The 15,160-nt window shown below is 43.6% G+C and overlaps 1 protein-coding gene across 2 annotated transcripts in view; it reads left to right on the plus strand.

The window, feature by feature from the left end:
- Positions 1–15,160, plus strand: part of KIAA1217 (KIAA1217 ortholog) — a 760,759-nt gene that overhangs the window by 354,007 nt on the left and 391,592 nt on the right. The window contains exon 1 of one of the 2 annotated variants that reach the window (XM_043564640.1): positions 11,231–11,318. The exons of the other annotated variant lie outside the window; for it this stretch is intronic. Coding sequence (XP_043420575.1) covers positions 11,282–11,318 — 37 coding nt within the window. The 5' untranslated portion in view covers positions 11,231–11,281. Of the gene's footprint in view, positions 1–11,230; positions 11,319–15,160 lie in introns of those variants that run through there. 2 annotated transcript variants of the gene reach the window in all.

Genomic DNA, 15,160 nt, shown 5'->3' on the forward strand with positions numbered 1-15,160 from the left:
AACTTGGCGGCTGAAAGCCTGTTCTCAGATACCAAATTCTAAAGATACAGGGGGACTGTGTCTCTAATTATATGGCTCTCCCATCCAAGCCCTCAACTGCCTATGAGCTGACATCTTTTGTATGCCATAAAACTTGTGTGTTTATGCTCCAGTTATGGGGGTCTGACAGAAAACGGTAAGCTTGATTTTTTAAATCAGTAAAGTAACATGTTGTTAAAGGTGTGTGTCTCACTTTATTCACTGCAGAATCTTGCCTAGAGTAATCAGAGGGGCTCCCCTAAGACAATTCTTTTTTTTTAATCTTTTTTTTTAACACTGATTTATTATTGAGAGACAGAGAGAGAGCATGAGCATGGGAGGGGCAGAGATAGGGGGAGACACAGAATCCAAAGCAGGCTCTAGGCTCTGAGCTGTCAGCACAGAGCCCGATGCAGGGCTTGAACTCAGAAACTGTGAGATTATGACTTGAGCCGAAGTCAGAGAGTTAACCAACTAAGCCACCTGGGCACCCCTCCCCTAAGACACATTCTTATCATTTCAAATTTTTGGAGTAGTTTTCTACTTGAAATTTTATGAAGACACCAAGGAAAGTGTTGACAGTGACTAACCTCCCACCACCATAGAATGACGGTGACACACATTTTATTGTATAGTCATGTAAACACAAATATACGTGGCCAACTACATCTATAAAGTATAGCATACATCTATGAAGTATGGGTCGAGGTTGAAATTCTAGGGGCTCATAGAAGCAATAAAAAGATGAGTAGCAAGAGGAAACCTGAGATAAAATCCCAGAAAAACAGACTCGGGAAATACCAGGATAGTAGAAAGCATCAAGTCTCAGAGAGCACTAGCAGACAGCCAAAATAGAAAATCTCAGTGTAGACGTCAGATGGACTGGGTTCAGGAGAGGGAAGAGTAGGTAGAGCAGGGGGTTTATGCTCAGAGACATTCATGTACCAAATATGGCGGCTTTTTAAAGAACCCTTTCTTTAGCTTATCCCAGAGGTGAGGACAGATGCCTTAAGAGCAGTGAGCTGGGCCAGACACAGATAGGCTTCTAGGCTTTCCTCATGCCCAAGAGATCAGTAGGGTCTGCTCTCATGTAGGACTGAGATTCTTCTTATTCCAGACCCACTGAAACTGCATTTCTGCCTGTCTCCCTCTTAGCAGAGTAGGTCCTCAAGAGGGCTGCATTGCCTCTGTGCAGAAGAGTCTGATTTCATTCTTCAGCAAGTCTTTATTGAATACCTGCTATGATGCAGGCACCCTTTTAGGATATGATGGTGAATAAACAAATGAGAAGACTAAGTCCCTGCCTTCGTGGGGCTTTCAGCCTGAGATGGAAACCACTGTGGCCATCAAACCATGAGGCACATGTGCAAATGGAAAACCTCCACTGGGCTGGGCACCAGGGAAAGAGAGGCACATGGGTTTTGCGGTGTGGAAGGAAGGCAGAGAAGACCTTCCCAGGAGAGTGGTGCGGAGCTGAGGCCTGAAGGAAGAGTACGAGTCACTAAGGAATTGGAGACCAGTTCTTGGCACAGGGAACATTGTGATGAGATGGTGCTTTGTACCACAGTTTTACCAACACCCTCGCCACTCATCAGATGATGGCAGTTTATGTGAAATGCTCTTTGTAACCACTTCCAGGACAGGAGGGTGTCAGAGGCAGTTAGTTACCAATCTATCACTGCATTTTGCCTCCTTGGCAACAGAGCTCTGGTTCTTGGCTGGGCATAATGGCATCTGGAGAAAAGATTCCCTTTTCCAGCCTTCCTCACAATTAGTTATGGCCATGTAACTATCATCTAACCAATGAGATATGCGTGGTCTATTGTACAGAACTTCAGGAAAACGTCTTTGAAGGTGGTGGTGGGGGGGTGCGGCGAGGAGCCAAGAACATCTTCCTCCCTTTCTCCTTCCTCCTGCTTAGTATATAGTTCTAATGGATGGAGCTATAGCAGCCATTTTTGGACCATGAGCCAACTTGGCGGCTGAAAGCCTGTCCTCAGATACTAAATTCTAAAGATACAGGGGGACTCTAATTATATGGCTCTCCCATCCAAGCCCTCAGTTGTCTATGAGCTGACATCTTTTGTATGCCATGAAACTTGTGTGTTTATGGGGGTCAGGAATCTCAGTTACCTTTAGCTTAATGACAAGTGAGGAAATAGGTTGTCATTGAGTATCCCAGCTTGTCTTGCCTTTCTTTTATCATGTATTCTATGCCAGATAAACAACAGAATACATCCCAACCTCCTTTGACTCACTGACATATTTTTCTGCCTTGATGTAGAGAATAGGACCAAACCCTCTTGTAAAATCCCCACTAGCTATCTCATCAGTACTTGAACTTGGAAGTGAATGTCTTGCCACATCAAATCTCCCAGCAATCCTTAATAACATCTCAGAATCCTTTTCCTTTTAAAAGTCCCTTGCACTTGGGGTGCCTGGGTGCCTCAATTGGTTGAGCATCCGACTCTTGATTTCAACTCAGGTCATGATCCCAAGATTGTGGGATTGAGCTCTGCTTGGGAGCTCCACACTGAGTGTGGAGCTTGCTTAAGATTCTCTCTCTCTCCCTCTGCTCCTCTCCGCCACTTGCCCCCCCTCTCTAATAACTAATTAACCAAACAAATAAACAAAGTCCCTTGCACTCATACAAGGAATGAAGAGTATTGCTTAATGTTTCCAAGGGGAAGAACAGTACTGGCCAGGTGCTGGCTGGGATTGCAATCTGTAAGTCCCTTATAGATCGTGGAGCTATACAGTAAAAGAGAAAAAATAAGTGAAAAATTAATGGTTTGATCACATATTCCACAACATAGTAGGTGGTGGAATGGAGTTGCCCAAGCAAAGACAAGTCTTGGGTGGGGGGGTGGTGGTATCTAGGAACAGGTTCAGAGTGCCCAGCATACCTCACATGTCAAGGCAGGGAAGAGGGAAGAAGAGAGAGACGCTGTAGGTATAAACAACCAGGAAGGTTCTGGAAAGCCTGCAGGTGTCAGATATCACCTCTCATCCTAAGGCAAGGTATTTTAATTTATCTACTAGGTGTGAGCAGCTATGTAACCAGAGAATTGTTAAAAAAAAATACTAACTTCATTGAGTCAGGGAATGAAATGCTAGGATTACCTCACAGCCAAAAATATTTAGGTGGCAAAAATGGATAAGGACATCTGACAGTAATGTTATCAACTAGAATCCAATGACTGAAGGGTTCTTAAGAATAAAAAGACATAGTGTTTGGATAATAAATAAGAACTAGAAGGAAAAGATGTACTTTCAGTTTTAAAAGATGTTTGCCAAGTACGTCTTAGAATTTACTGCCCAGAGAGCGTAGCTTAAATCCATTGTGAAATAGTTGAACAAATATTAAGAGAAGAGTAACCTTTAAGCTAACTAAAGGTTAGAAAAATGAGGAGCAGAAATCACGTTTTACTAACTCAGTTGCTTTTTTATGGAATGGTAAAATTAATGGACAAGGAGAATGCAGTAGATGTAACATATCTGAACTTTCAAGAAGCAGGTATTGCCATGTCACTGAATTTTACTTAATAAGTCAATTCAGACTTGCCACAATCAAAATATGTTCCCTAGATTACAAAGTAGATGAAAATCTAAGCCATATCTCATGGTGAATGAGGCAGGAGGCTTGAGAGAAAGCAAAGTGCTCTCAAAACTGGCTGTAGCTTGAATTTCACTTTGTTACCTCAATGATCAGAAAGGTGGATCAACATCACGAGAAATGACAAAATAAACAAAATGCTACTGTGGGTCGCATAGTCTTTAAATTATTTAATGTCGCAAGTGGAAAGAAACCTACTCACTCTTTTGTTTATCTTCCCAGTTGCCATTTTAATTTTTTTTCATTGTGATAACTACCTTGTTTTCTGTAGGTAGTTGAGTTTAATCTTTTTAGTTGAATTGTGGTCTTTAGGAAAAAAAAAAGATACTTAGGGTTGCTGGATATATTACTGAGTGGTATTTACACTGACCCGTGGCTCTATGCCTTCCACTTACCATCACTAATACTCGGGATGAACTGTGCTGGAGAAACCCAGTGGGATGGTGAATAGATAGCCACTGGAGGTGGAGTGAGAAGAAACTAACCAGAATCTGAAATCAACAGAAATCCAGATGGACAGTCAGGGGGAAATGAAGAATGTCGAAAAGGAGAGACAAAAGCTTAAACGTTGAAGAAAGGATGCTAAGTGGAATAAGTGATCCAGGAATAAGTAGAAAAAAGAATCAGTAATAAAGAGAAAAAAAATTTTGTCAGGGGACAAGGAGGGGGGATGTCGAAGGGAGGTGTGGATATAAAAGCGAAAGGGAGGGGGCGCCACCTGGGTGGCCTAGTTAGTTAAGCGGTGGGTTCTTGATTTTCAGCTAAGGTCATGATCTCACAGTTTATGAGTTCAAGCCAGCGTCGGGCTCCACACTGACAGTGCAGAGCCTGTTTGGGATTCTCCCTCCCCCCCCCCCCTCAAAATAAATAAATAAGCTTAAAAAAAAAAAAAAGCTAACGGAAGAACTGTGTAGCTGTCAAAGTGATCCAGGACAGCAACAGAGAGTTCAGTGTGAGAACAATTTGGAATTGGTGATAATTAAAATAAGAATTCCATTTGATTGTTGCTAATTCATTCAGATTCTTTTCATTCAGAATTTTTTACATGCCCATCAAGTGCAAGATGGCTCTGGCCTAACTTAAATGAGAGCTGGACTTTGGGGCCGACTTACTTACTGGAGCTTGTATAAGAGAATTATGGTGCACAATTCGCCTTGTCAGTGTTGGTAAATCAATCGATCTGTGTCTTCGGGTGAAGATGGAGTGCTGTATGTTTGTATTAACCGCAGGAAAGTGAACTATCATCCTGGATATTCAGAGCCCTCCTTTACCCATAGAAGAGAACAACTAAGTAGGAGAGCCTGTGATTTTATTCGGTATCCTCAGGAAGCAAAAGCAGGAATTACAAACATGAAGATTTATTATTCTAAAGGATTTTGTGTTCACTGTTAATGATTGTCATGATTAGACAATAAAAACATACAAAAATAAGGTATTTGTGATCCCGTTAAATGGAAAAACGAAAGGAGAAGAAACATGGGTGTAAATTGAGGCATATTTGTGCAAAGGCCCCCACAGTCTTTTTCTGTCTTTCTGTGGCTCTGATTCTTCTATAGGCCTGAAAAACAAATCTCAAAAATTTTTTTGTCTTAATTTCTCCACCTAAAGCAAATGGATTATAAAACTTTGTTGAGGGGGCGCCTGGGTGGCACAGTCGGTTAAGCGTCTGACTTCGGCCAGGTCATGATCTCGCGGCCCGTGGGTTCAGGCCCTGGGCTGATGCCCTGGGCCGATTCTGTGTCTCCCTCTCTCTCTGCCCCTCTCCCGTTCATGCTCTGTCTCTCTCTGTCCCAAAAATAAATAAAAAACGTTGGGAAAAAAAAAAAACTTTGTTGAGAAGTGGTGAGAGAAATAATTTATTAATAAATGTGAATGTGGCCAAATGGCCAAATGGCATAGGTTTTGAGTATCTGTTATATACCAGCAATGGTTCTGCATTGTAAATTTGAATTTTAAATTATATGGAGACAAATACTCAGATTAGAACAGTGCAAGTCTTAGTTTCCTCAAAGTGCATATTAATGATGAGGTAAGTTGATAGCTAACCACCAAAATCTATTTCGCTATTTTTTTCAGACCCTACATATTTTTAGTAATTTTTTTCTTCATGCATTCTCCTTGCTTAAACATTCAGATATTTTTTGTAGTTACAAGGACTATTGTATTAATATTTTCAGTGGCACATTAATGTGTGCCAAGAATGATTGTGTTATGTGGTTTGTTTATACCAGTAGTTATTTTTGATGTTAGCTATTTGGTGCAAATACAATTCATACACGTTATGGGAACATAAACTTTATTGCCATCTCATTACCATGCAGAAGACAAATATGAGCAAAAGAATAGCATCCTATATTAATCTTCCCAAGATTGGTTATGGGTAACCCAAGTGATTGTATTATAGTTTAATTAATGGAATAAGAAGGGAATAAATAGCTTCAGTGCAGCCTGATAAATGTAATTCTCTCATGGCAAGATATGTACAGTGAAAAACGATAAAACGGTTCTGATGGAATGGCTTTTTGTCTAGTTCAGTAATGCAATTTTCTTTTCTATGCCCATAAAAAAAAGATATCTCCATCCTTAGGCTATATTTTGTAGTGTCATTTTAGGTATTCATTTTTGGGGAGAAATACTTGCTTCTTCAGCTTAAAGGAATTAGATCCCATTGAACTAGAAAAAAAAGTATCTAAAATAGCTCAAATTGTTTTTTGATTTGCGAAATGTAAAAAGTTGTCACCGTGCATGAGTGAAGCAACATTAGTTTCAATGACTTTGCCTGACCTTTTTCTCCTCTGCACGAACACTTGTCCTTTGCTAATGATGATACCATGGAAATTTCCCTAGACAGGACAAAATCGGAGGGGTGCGTTCGTAGAGAAAAAAAAAATTCAGATGACGGGGTTGGTATTTTTGATGATTTAGTTTGGGTAAATGGATATTTCTCCGTAACCTTAAGATTTTCTGACAACAAGTGCTTTGGAAGAAAGCAAGACGTCGCTACATATACAGAGGTACCGTGGATGGTAGGGCAAGTCTGAAGGTGAAACAAATTGCAATGTCTTTCACTTTCTTCCGCAGCAGCATGGTTTCCTCCAAGTCCTTCTAACCTCACGTGTCTGTAGCTGGTTTGTTCAGTTGGCCAGGACAGGATGTCTGACTTCTATGTGGATCCATCAGATGGCCTTATTTCATTCCATAGGCTTAAAGGGTGTAGTGGGCTCAACAGTGTTCCCTCCCTCCCCCAACATTCACATCCACCCAGAACTTCAGAATGTGATCCTGTTTGGAAGTGGGGTCTTTGCAGGTGTAATTAAGTGAAAATGAAGTCACAGTGGATGAGTATTGGCCCTGGATCCAGTGACTAGTGTCCTTATAAGAAGAGAATAGGGGTACCTGGGTGGCTCAGTCGGTTAAGCGTCCAACTTTGGCTCAGGTCATGATCTCATGGTTCATGGGCTCAGGCCCCACATTGGCTGACCGCTCAGAGCCTGGAACCTGCTTTGGATTCTGTGTCTCCCTCTCTTTCTGCTTCTCCCCTGCTCTTTCTCTCTCTCTCTCAAACATAAACATTAAAAAGTTTTAAAAAGGGGCGAAAACAGACACACAGTGGAGAACACCACCTGAACACTGAGGAGGCAGAGATTGGAGTATGGAATGCTAAGAAAAGCCAAGGTTAGCTGGCAACCAACAGAAGCCAGGAGAGAGGCAGAGAAAAGATTCTCCACCAGGGCCACCAGAAGAAACCAACCCTGTCACATGTTAATCTGGAACTTCTAACCTCCAGAACCATGAAATTCCTATTGTTTTAAGCTACTCTGTTTGTGGTAACTTGTCCCGGCAGTCACCAATATGTCTGGACAGACAGCTTGCTCATGTCCCTCCTGTCACATGAGCATCCAAGCGCTAATTAAGAACGTGTCCAGAGCACAGAATCTCTGTATTGCTGCTAAATTCTGCCATCTCAACAGAACAGGAGAAAAGCTCTTTAAGCAGGCAGTGTGTTCCTCCACGAGTGTCCCTAATTAGGTGTGGTAGTATTGAAGATAAAGGCATGCACTCTATTTTACAGATTATTTGTTGATTGATTGATTGATTTTGAGAGAGAGAGAGAGAATATGAGTGGGGGAGGAGCAGAGAGAGAGGGAGACACAGAATTGGAAGCAGGCTCCACGCCACAGCATGGAGCCCGACGTGGGGCTTGAACTCATGAACTGTGCAATCATGACTTGAGCCAAAACCAAGAGTCAGACACTTAACCAACTGAGCCACCCAGGCGCCATCTGCCCCTCTATTTCAAACAGAAAGGGAATTTGCTTACAACATCACTAAAATCTGGAGGATCAGGATCTGGGCTGGGACTCCTAAAATGGCTTCTGAGCTAACTCCGGTGAGCAGAGCTATCTTGCAAGTGACTAACCCCCTCACTGTGGTGACGAGGGAGCCACTGTCCCAGATATGGACTCCTGAAGCAACCATGCCACCTGCGGGGACATGCAGGGAACTGGAAGCTGTTGCCACTGCTGGCTCCAGGAGCACAACCCCTAGGAAAGGAGGAGGCCGACCCCAGAACTGTGGGCAGGTCTGGCGGTGTGATTTGTGTGGCCCAGTGCAAAATGAAAACGCAGGCCCCTTGTTCAAAATTACTAAGAGTGACTGTGATAACCGCGCGGTAAGCCCGGTACAGAGCCCTGGTAGGCACGGGGCTCCATGTGACTGCTCTGGTCACAGCCTGTGCTGCTGGCCCCAGCTGTGGCCTGCAGAGCTGTGCTGCTGGCCTGCTAATCTGCACCTGCAAAAGGGATGCGTCTTGTGCCATCGCTGTTCTTCACTTAACGGGACTAAGTTCAAGTCTTTGAGGGTGTGCGAGACTGGCAGAACCCTAGCCACAAGGGCAACTGAGAGGTGTCCTTTTCAGCTGCCCAGGCTCTCCTGTGAAGGAAGCACTTCAGAAGGGGCTAGAAAAGATGCCAAGTGAGCCATCTGCTGTATCCGCCCACTCGGTCCAGCTGCAGAAGCAAAGGTAACTTTGTAGAGCTCTGTGTTCCCCTGTCACCTTGTGGTTTCCAGACCCACCCTGCTCAGTCTTCGCTTGTAGTCCACGATACCTGACGTACGGCTGGCGGAATGACACGTGTCCCTTCTCTGTGTGGCGCGTGTGCTGGCGGCTGGGGCTACCGTGGTGACGAAGGAAGATAAGGTCCCAGATCTCTGGAGTTTCCTTCAAGTGGGCGGAAATGAAAAATTAACATGCAAACAACTAAATGAGATGGTTTCGGATGATCGTTTCGGGTTGGGGGGCAGAGTTGTTATGTTCCAAAACACATCTCAAAACCATTCTCTTCCCTTCAACACTAATGGCACCATTTTATCCCAGCCAACACTTAATCTCTCCACTGATGTCCTCATTTTCACTCTTACCCCCTCCAATCCAGTTTCAACAACAAGGCTAGAGAAATCCTTTTGAAAACATAAGTCAGATCACAGACCTTCCTGGGCTTACATCCTTTCCATGGTTTTGCCTTGCGCTTGGAAAAAATCCAGACCTCCTCATCATTCCTTACCAGGCCACACACCATCTGGTCTCTTCCTGTCCCTGACCCCTCCCCCACTTGCCCACTATTGCCACACCAGTGTCCCTTCTGCTTTTTGAGACATGCCATGTTCCTTCCTACCTCTGTTCTTGAACTCGCAGCTCTCAGAGCTCATTGCACAACTTGCTGCTTCTCCCCTTCCAGCTTTGGCTAATGTGTCAACTTCTCAGAAAGTTCTCTGGCCACCTTACCTGAGACGGAATCCCTGCCCCGCCCCACAGTTATTCTGCATCATAGCACTCTGCTTATTGCTGCTAATCGTGATCTGAAAGCATCCTGTTTGTATGTTTCGGGGTTTTCCATTCCTCTCCGTGAGGCCAGAGGCCTTGCCTATCTGACTTAGTCCTAAAGCCAAAACTCAGCACAGTGCCTGGCACGTGGGAGCAGCATAAGAAATACTTGTCAATGGGCCGACTTACTGACAAAAAAGAGCTACATTTGCAGGGCCTAGAAAGCCCGGTCACCATTCATCAGTTACGGAGAAGGAATTAAACTTAAAACCTGAGCAGTATTTTGGGACGGCTGTGGAGTTTGGGAAAATTAAAGCAGGGAGTTTAAAGTAACAGGCAGTAATCAAATCATGCAGGTCAGCTATTCTGGAAAAAAAAAAAATGCAGGCTGGCTTTGGGGTGAAAAGGCCAGGCCAAAACCGGCCAGTAGGACAGATGATCTCATACTTGTTTACGGGTTGTTTTGAGGTCATCCCCTTCCTGTTCTCACGGTGCAAGCTCTCTCAGCGAGCTCACTGACTCAGAGAACAGAGACCCTGTCTTTCTCCAGTGGCCCGTGGTGGCCCCCAACAGCACCCGAGTGGCTCTCTGCTTCTTACCTAAGCTCCCTGGAGTCGGAAGGTATTAAGCCCTGGGAAAACATGGCTTTTGGGTTTTTCTTTTCATCTCGCCTTCCGCGGGCTTTCTGCACAGGCACTGGCAAGTTGGACGGCCAACTGTCCAGATTCCTTGGGACTGAGAAGGAGGCAGATGAGTCCAAACTGGGACACATTTGTCACCTTCCACCAGGCCACCAGAGAGAAAGGGCCCAACATCCTTCCTTTTTGCTCCAGATCTTAGTTCCAACAGCTTGTTCTAGGCATGTTTCACATGCCATATCCTGACTTGTAACCAATCTTCATTAGGTTTTCCCTCCATTTATGGTGTTATGGTGCTTCTCTGTTTCCCTCTCTCGATGATGTCTGAATTCTGCCTCTGACTATGCCACCCTACCACACCCCAATGTGGCCTGATCCCCCCCACCCCAGACCCCCAACAAGCTCTCCTGCCTCATCTACTCTGGGAGTGGTGGCAGGACATTTGAGTGATTGGCGTTTCCTGAAATATGATCCCATGATACCTCTGACTACACAACTCAGGAGAAAAAAAAAGCCTGAGGATCCATAGTTAATCTAGTGACCCTCAGTTACATAGAAGAGGGGTCTGCAAACTTGTTCTGTAAAGGACAAGATAGTAAATATTTTAGGCTTTATGGGCCATACAGGCTCTGTCATAACTACTCAGCTGTGCCACTAAAACATGAAAGCAGCCACAGACGCTGCAAATGGGTGTGCCTGTGTTCCAATAAAACTTTATTTACAAACACTAACGGCGGGCCTTATTTTGGCCCGTGGGCCGTAGTTTGGGGACCCTTGACGTGAAATCTCTTTCCAGATGATTTTGGCATTTTTTTCACTAAGCCCACCAAAGCTTGCTTTGTGCCCACCACCCAGATAGGCCAGAGCCCCACATACAACTTATACATCTTTATACCATTTTTACTGCTTTTAATCATTCACGCTGTCACTCAGCTGGGCTTGTGGAAACATTTGCTCCACAAAAGCAATGCTTGCACAAAGGCATTGGCGTGGAAAGAGAGATCATGTGGAGCTTATTTTTAGAGGATGTTCAACACCAGTTTGTAATATAAAAGATGGATATGGAGTTAGAGTGAATTATTAGGAGAACTGAGGTTAACACATGGTTAATGCTTTGAGAATGGGATTGCCAGACGGGTTGGGGAAAACCTCCCCTGAGGGGCAGAAGTGTCCTCACTGTCGGTGATGGGGAAGAAAGTAGCTCCAAGTAGTGCTTTTAAAGGTAAGTTCTGGATGTTGGCTCTTTTGTGTTTTGTATTTCCAGTTAAAAAGCATCAAACCGTGGGGTCAGTGGGCAGGCCTCTGTGATGGTGAGTGGCTTCTGTAGAACATCGTTTTCACCATCAGTGCAATTTAACATTCCTGAGTCTTCATAATCTATTTTGAAATGTGCCGTCCTTAGGACCGTACTTTCAAGTGGGGAAGGAGTAGACGGAGAAAGAAAACACCAGCAACATTTTCAATTAATGTTGGGGTGCGTGCTTACAGAGGGCACGTATCCGGAAACTGCCTACCTTAGATAAGAAATCAGGGGGAGGCGGCGAAGAGACAAGGAAGAAACAAATGGGAAAAGAAGGCCGGATTCCCGTAGAATGTGCTTACCTACATTTATCTGGTCCTGGACGTAACGTGTGACTGAAACACAGGACAGACGGGGGGGGGGGGGGGGCACTGACATACTGTGAACCTGCTTCCTACAAGTCGTCCCTGCTGGTGGTGTTACTGCAGAATACCAGAACTCTCTTCAGAGCAGCGGTGCGCATGTGGGCTCATTGCTGAGCAGATACTGCTGAGTCGAGAAAACGGAGAGCCTTAACAAGTAAATTCCACACCCCCTCGAATTTGTGCCTCGGCGGGGAGTCCTCAGCAGGAAATCCTCCATATGTTTTCCTTTACTACAAGGAACTTCAGAGCCTGAGTTCATTTCTCTTCAAACACGCTCACATTGCTGGAGAACAGCCCTGGCTGGCTGATGAGAAATGTCACCAGGAATACAAGGGGACGCATTCAGACAGAGATAGGGGAGCAGTTACAGTTCTGAATTTGACGCTAGTTTTGGAGAGGTTTTAATTTTCCTTTGCTGCTTACATTGTGGACTTTGGGGGGGGGGGTTGTTTTGTTTTTAAGGACAGTCTTTGTGTTTGACTATCTCCTAGTAGAGCTTGAATACTTGGAGAAATAAACCCAAAAGGAAGATTTCTGAAAGATGTGTCCTTTGGAGGAATATGCTCTTGAGGACCAAAGGATTATAGCTCAGATCAGTCTTTGCTCTTAAACAAAAAAAGCCAAATTTGAAATTCAGGATGACTTTAAAAATACCACTGAAAGTAAGTATCGTGTCTTTGTTGTTCTCTTTTCTTCCTTGTTAATCCCCTCATAAGTTTCTTCTGCATATTGTTATCTTAATGAAGTTATCAGTTGGACTTGAAATTGAAGTAAAATGTTTTGCCAGCTCATAAATAAATTACAGGAGGAGATAGGAAGTGTCCTGCCCTTAACACTGTTTAGCAGGTAGCAGATGATATTTATGGTAATGCTTATGTTTTTATTGCGAGAATCATTTAATTTCATTAATGTTTCAAGTGAATATCTTTTGCTTCATTTCCTCTGGAAACGTAAACTATAGTTTAGATTGGAAAGCAAGCACATAAAATTTTCTTCTGAAAAGAGTGTTGTTGCCATAGCAAGCAAATCGCGAATCAACTTTTGCCAACTTCTCTGGAATACTTAGGTAGATTTGCAGATGAACCTGTAAATCTAGAGAGTAAAATTCACTAGAACTGCAACTTCTCGTGAACCCCTTTTGAAAATGTACCGTGAAATCGTGTTGCAAATATGGGGGAAAGAAAACCTCATGTTCTGGCCAGAGGGCGTTGAAACATTAAAACATTTCAGATGCTATTACCCTTCCTTGATTACACTATTAAGTTGAACTATAGTATGTTAGTGAGTATGTTAGTGCCTGCTCGGGAATCTAGAGCCGTCAAGCTGATCTAGCTGGGTGAGGTGAGACAGTGCGCAAGTAATTGGGGAGACGGACTAGAAGTGGCCAAAATGTTCTGTTCCCCTCCAGACTCCTAATTTCCACACACACCCCCCATTTGTCAGCCGTTTCCTCCTTATGTGATGCTTGTGAATTGGGGGGTTGCTACTGGAGGGGTCGTGGTACCTTTCCCAGCAATTTTTAGGGGAAGAGCTGGATGCTTCAAAGTGTTATTTGGCTGATATTTGGGAAAGAATGAAGAGAGGAATGTCCTCTGCCTCCTCTGGACCCCCGTTCCCCCCACTAAAGGCATCATCCAGATGAGAGCTATCTGCAGACCAGGTGATCTGAACTGATGCATTCAAAAGAAAAACAATCTGTGGAAGCCCCTTCCATGAATGAAGAGTTGGATTCTCCCCTCCAACTTCCCCTAGTCTTTAGATACCGTCTGCCTTGTCCTGTAAGAAACATGAATCCTGTTCATTCTGGCAAACATGGTTCCTGATCACCAAAGCCAAGCGCTCCCAGAAGTGGCCCTGTTAATGTTTAGCCCATCAGTTAAATATCATTATCTGCCAGACCCTCTGTTATTTTCCCTTAGGAGAGTATATGATTTCGGTTCTACAGGTGTCCTTTAAATACTTCCCTACATGTTGTGTAGTAACTAGACGTAGACCAAGGGTAAAGTCCTGTTGCGGACCACGGGAATCTGTGTCCCACTTTTGAAAGCATTAGCAATAATGGTGCAATCTTGGAATGGCCCAAAAGGGAGGGGGTGATCCCAGAACAGTGAAAAATCAAGCCAAATGAGAGTCTGGTCTTTGCCATCCTGGATGTCTGTAGCCTTTAGAGGAATTACTTGCTCTCTGATTTAGTTGCGCAAAAGGATTTGTGCTTCCTTCTATGGGGCACCCTCCTTATGGATTCTGGATACTCGTTAGCTGTGGAATTTTGGGGGCCCAACTCTGAAAAAGAAGAGCCATGAAGAATGTGAGTTTCACTGCTCGTCATTAGTTAAGAAAAATGTTCAGTAGATTTTGCCTTTTTAAAGGGGCCTGTTATCTACCTGGTAAGTGAGAGTGAGCCTCTATGACTTCATTTTCCCCCAGTGGAAATTATATTGCTAAACTTCAGATTCTCATGTCATCTCTGCAACCTTGGGCAACCCTCCTTTGTAAAGAGAATGGCTGCTTTGAGCAATTCTTTTATAAACCTGTGTCCTGGAAAAATCTGAAGTGTCATAATCCTATGGTGCTAACAGGTGGTGCTGATGATGGTGATGATGATATGATGGTGATGATGATGATGATGATAACAATGACATTTAGCAAGAAATGACTGCCATCTTTCATCTTTTTCCAGGTGTGGTACTAAATATTCTATGACACTTTTGACATTAAGCCTCCCTTACTTAACCTGTAATGCAGGTAATATAGGCAGCCTCATTCACTTATTTTAATTGAGGAGGAAGAAAAAAGGTCCCAAAATGCTCCCATCAACTGGCATCCTACATTCTTTTTGTTTGCTGTCATTGTTTCTTTCATTCAAGTGCCTAGCGAAGTTGTGGATTATCCAGGCTCCTCTGTATTACTTTACTTTGTGGACAGCATTTCTAGCAGAAAATAGGTAGCCTAGAATAGATAGTAGGCTGGGATGCATTGCAAGGAGAAATTAAGACCTCAGTAGTGAGTTTCTGTACGTGTGCTGGAAATGGATTTCAGTTTTCTCTGCTCTGTGTTAATCTCTATGTAGAGTGTGACTTCACCCCCACGTCATGCTTCTCTGTGCTTCACTTCTGCAGGTTTATGTAGATAACGAAACCTTGCTGGCTAAATATAGCCCATGAGTGAGCAAATGTGTTTTAGTTGTTCACGTTGAGCCAGGTTCTCATTGGAAGCAAAAAGAAAATACTTAGAAGACAGAACAGTTGTTCAAGTTACCGGAAGGTGGGGAGCATGAAGGGAAAGGGCTCAGATTTTTTGCAGTATAAAGCATGTACCTTACGTAAAATTTACGATAACATCTACAGCTATAACATTTTTATTAACCATGTATAAAATATAAGTTTATTATAAATTCAC

The sequence above is a fragment of the Prionailurus bengalensis genome, chromosome B4, assembly GCF_016509475.1.
Source record: "Prionailurus bengalensis isolate Pbe53 chromosome B4, Fcat_Pben_1.1_paternal_pri, whole genome shotgun sequence".
Classification (NCBI taxonomy): Eukaryota; Metazoa; Chordata; class Mammalia; order Carnivora; family Felidae; genus Prionailurus; species Prionailurus bengalensis.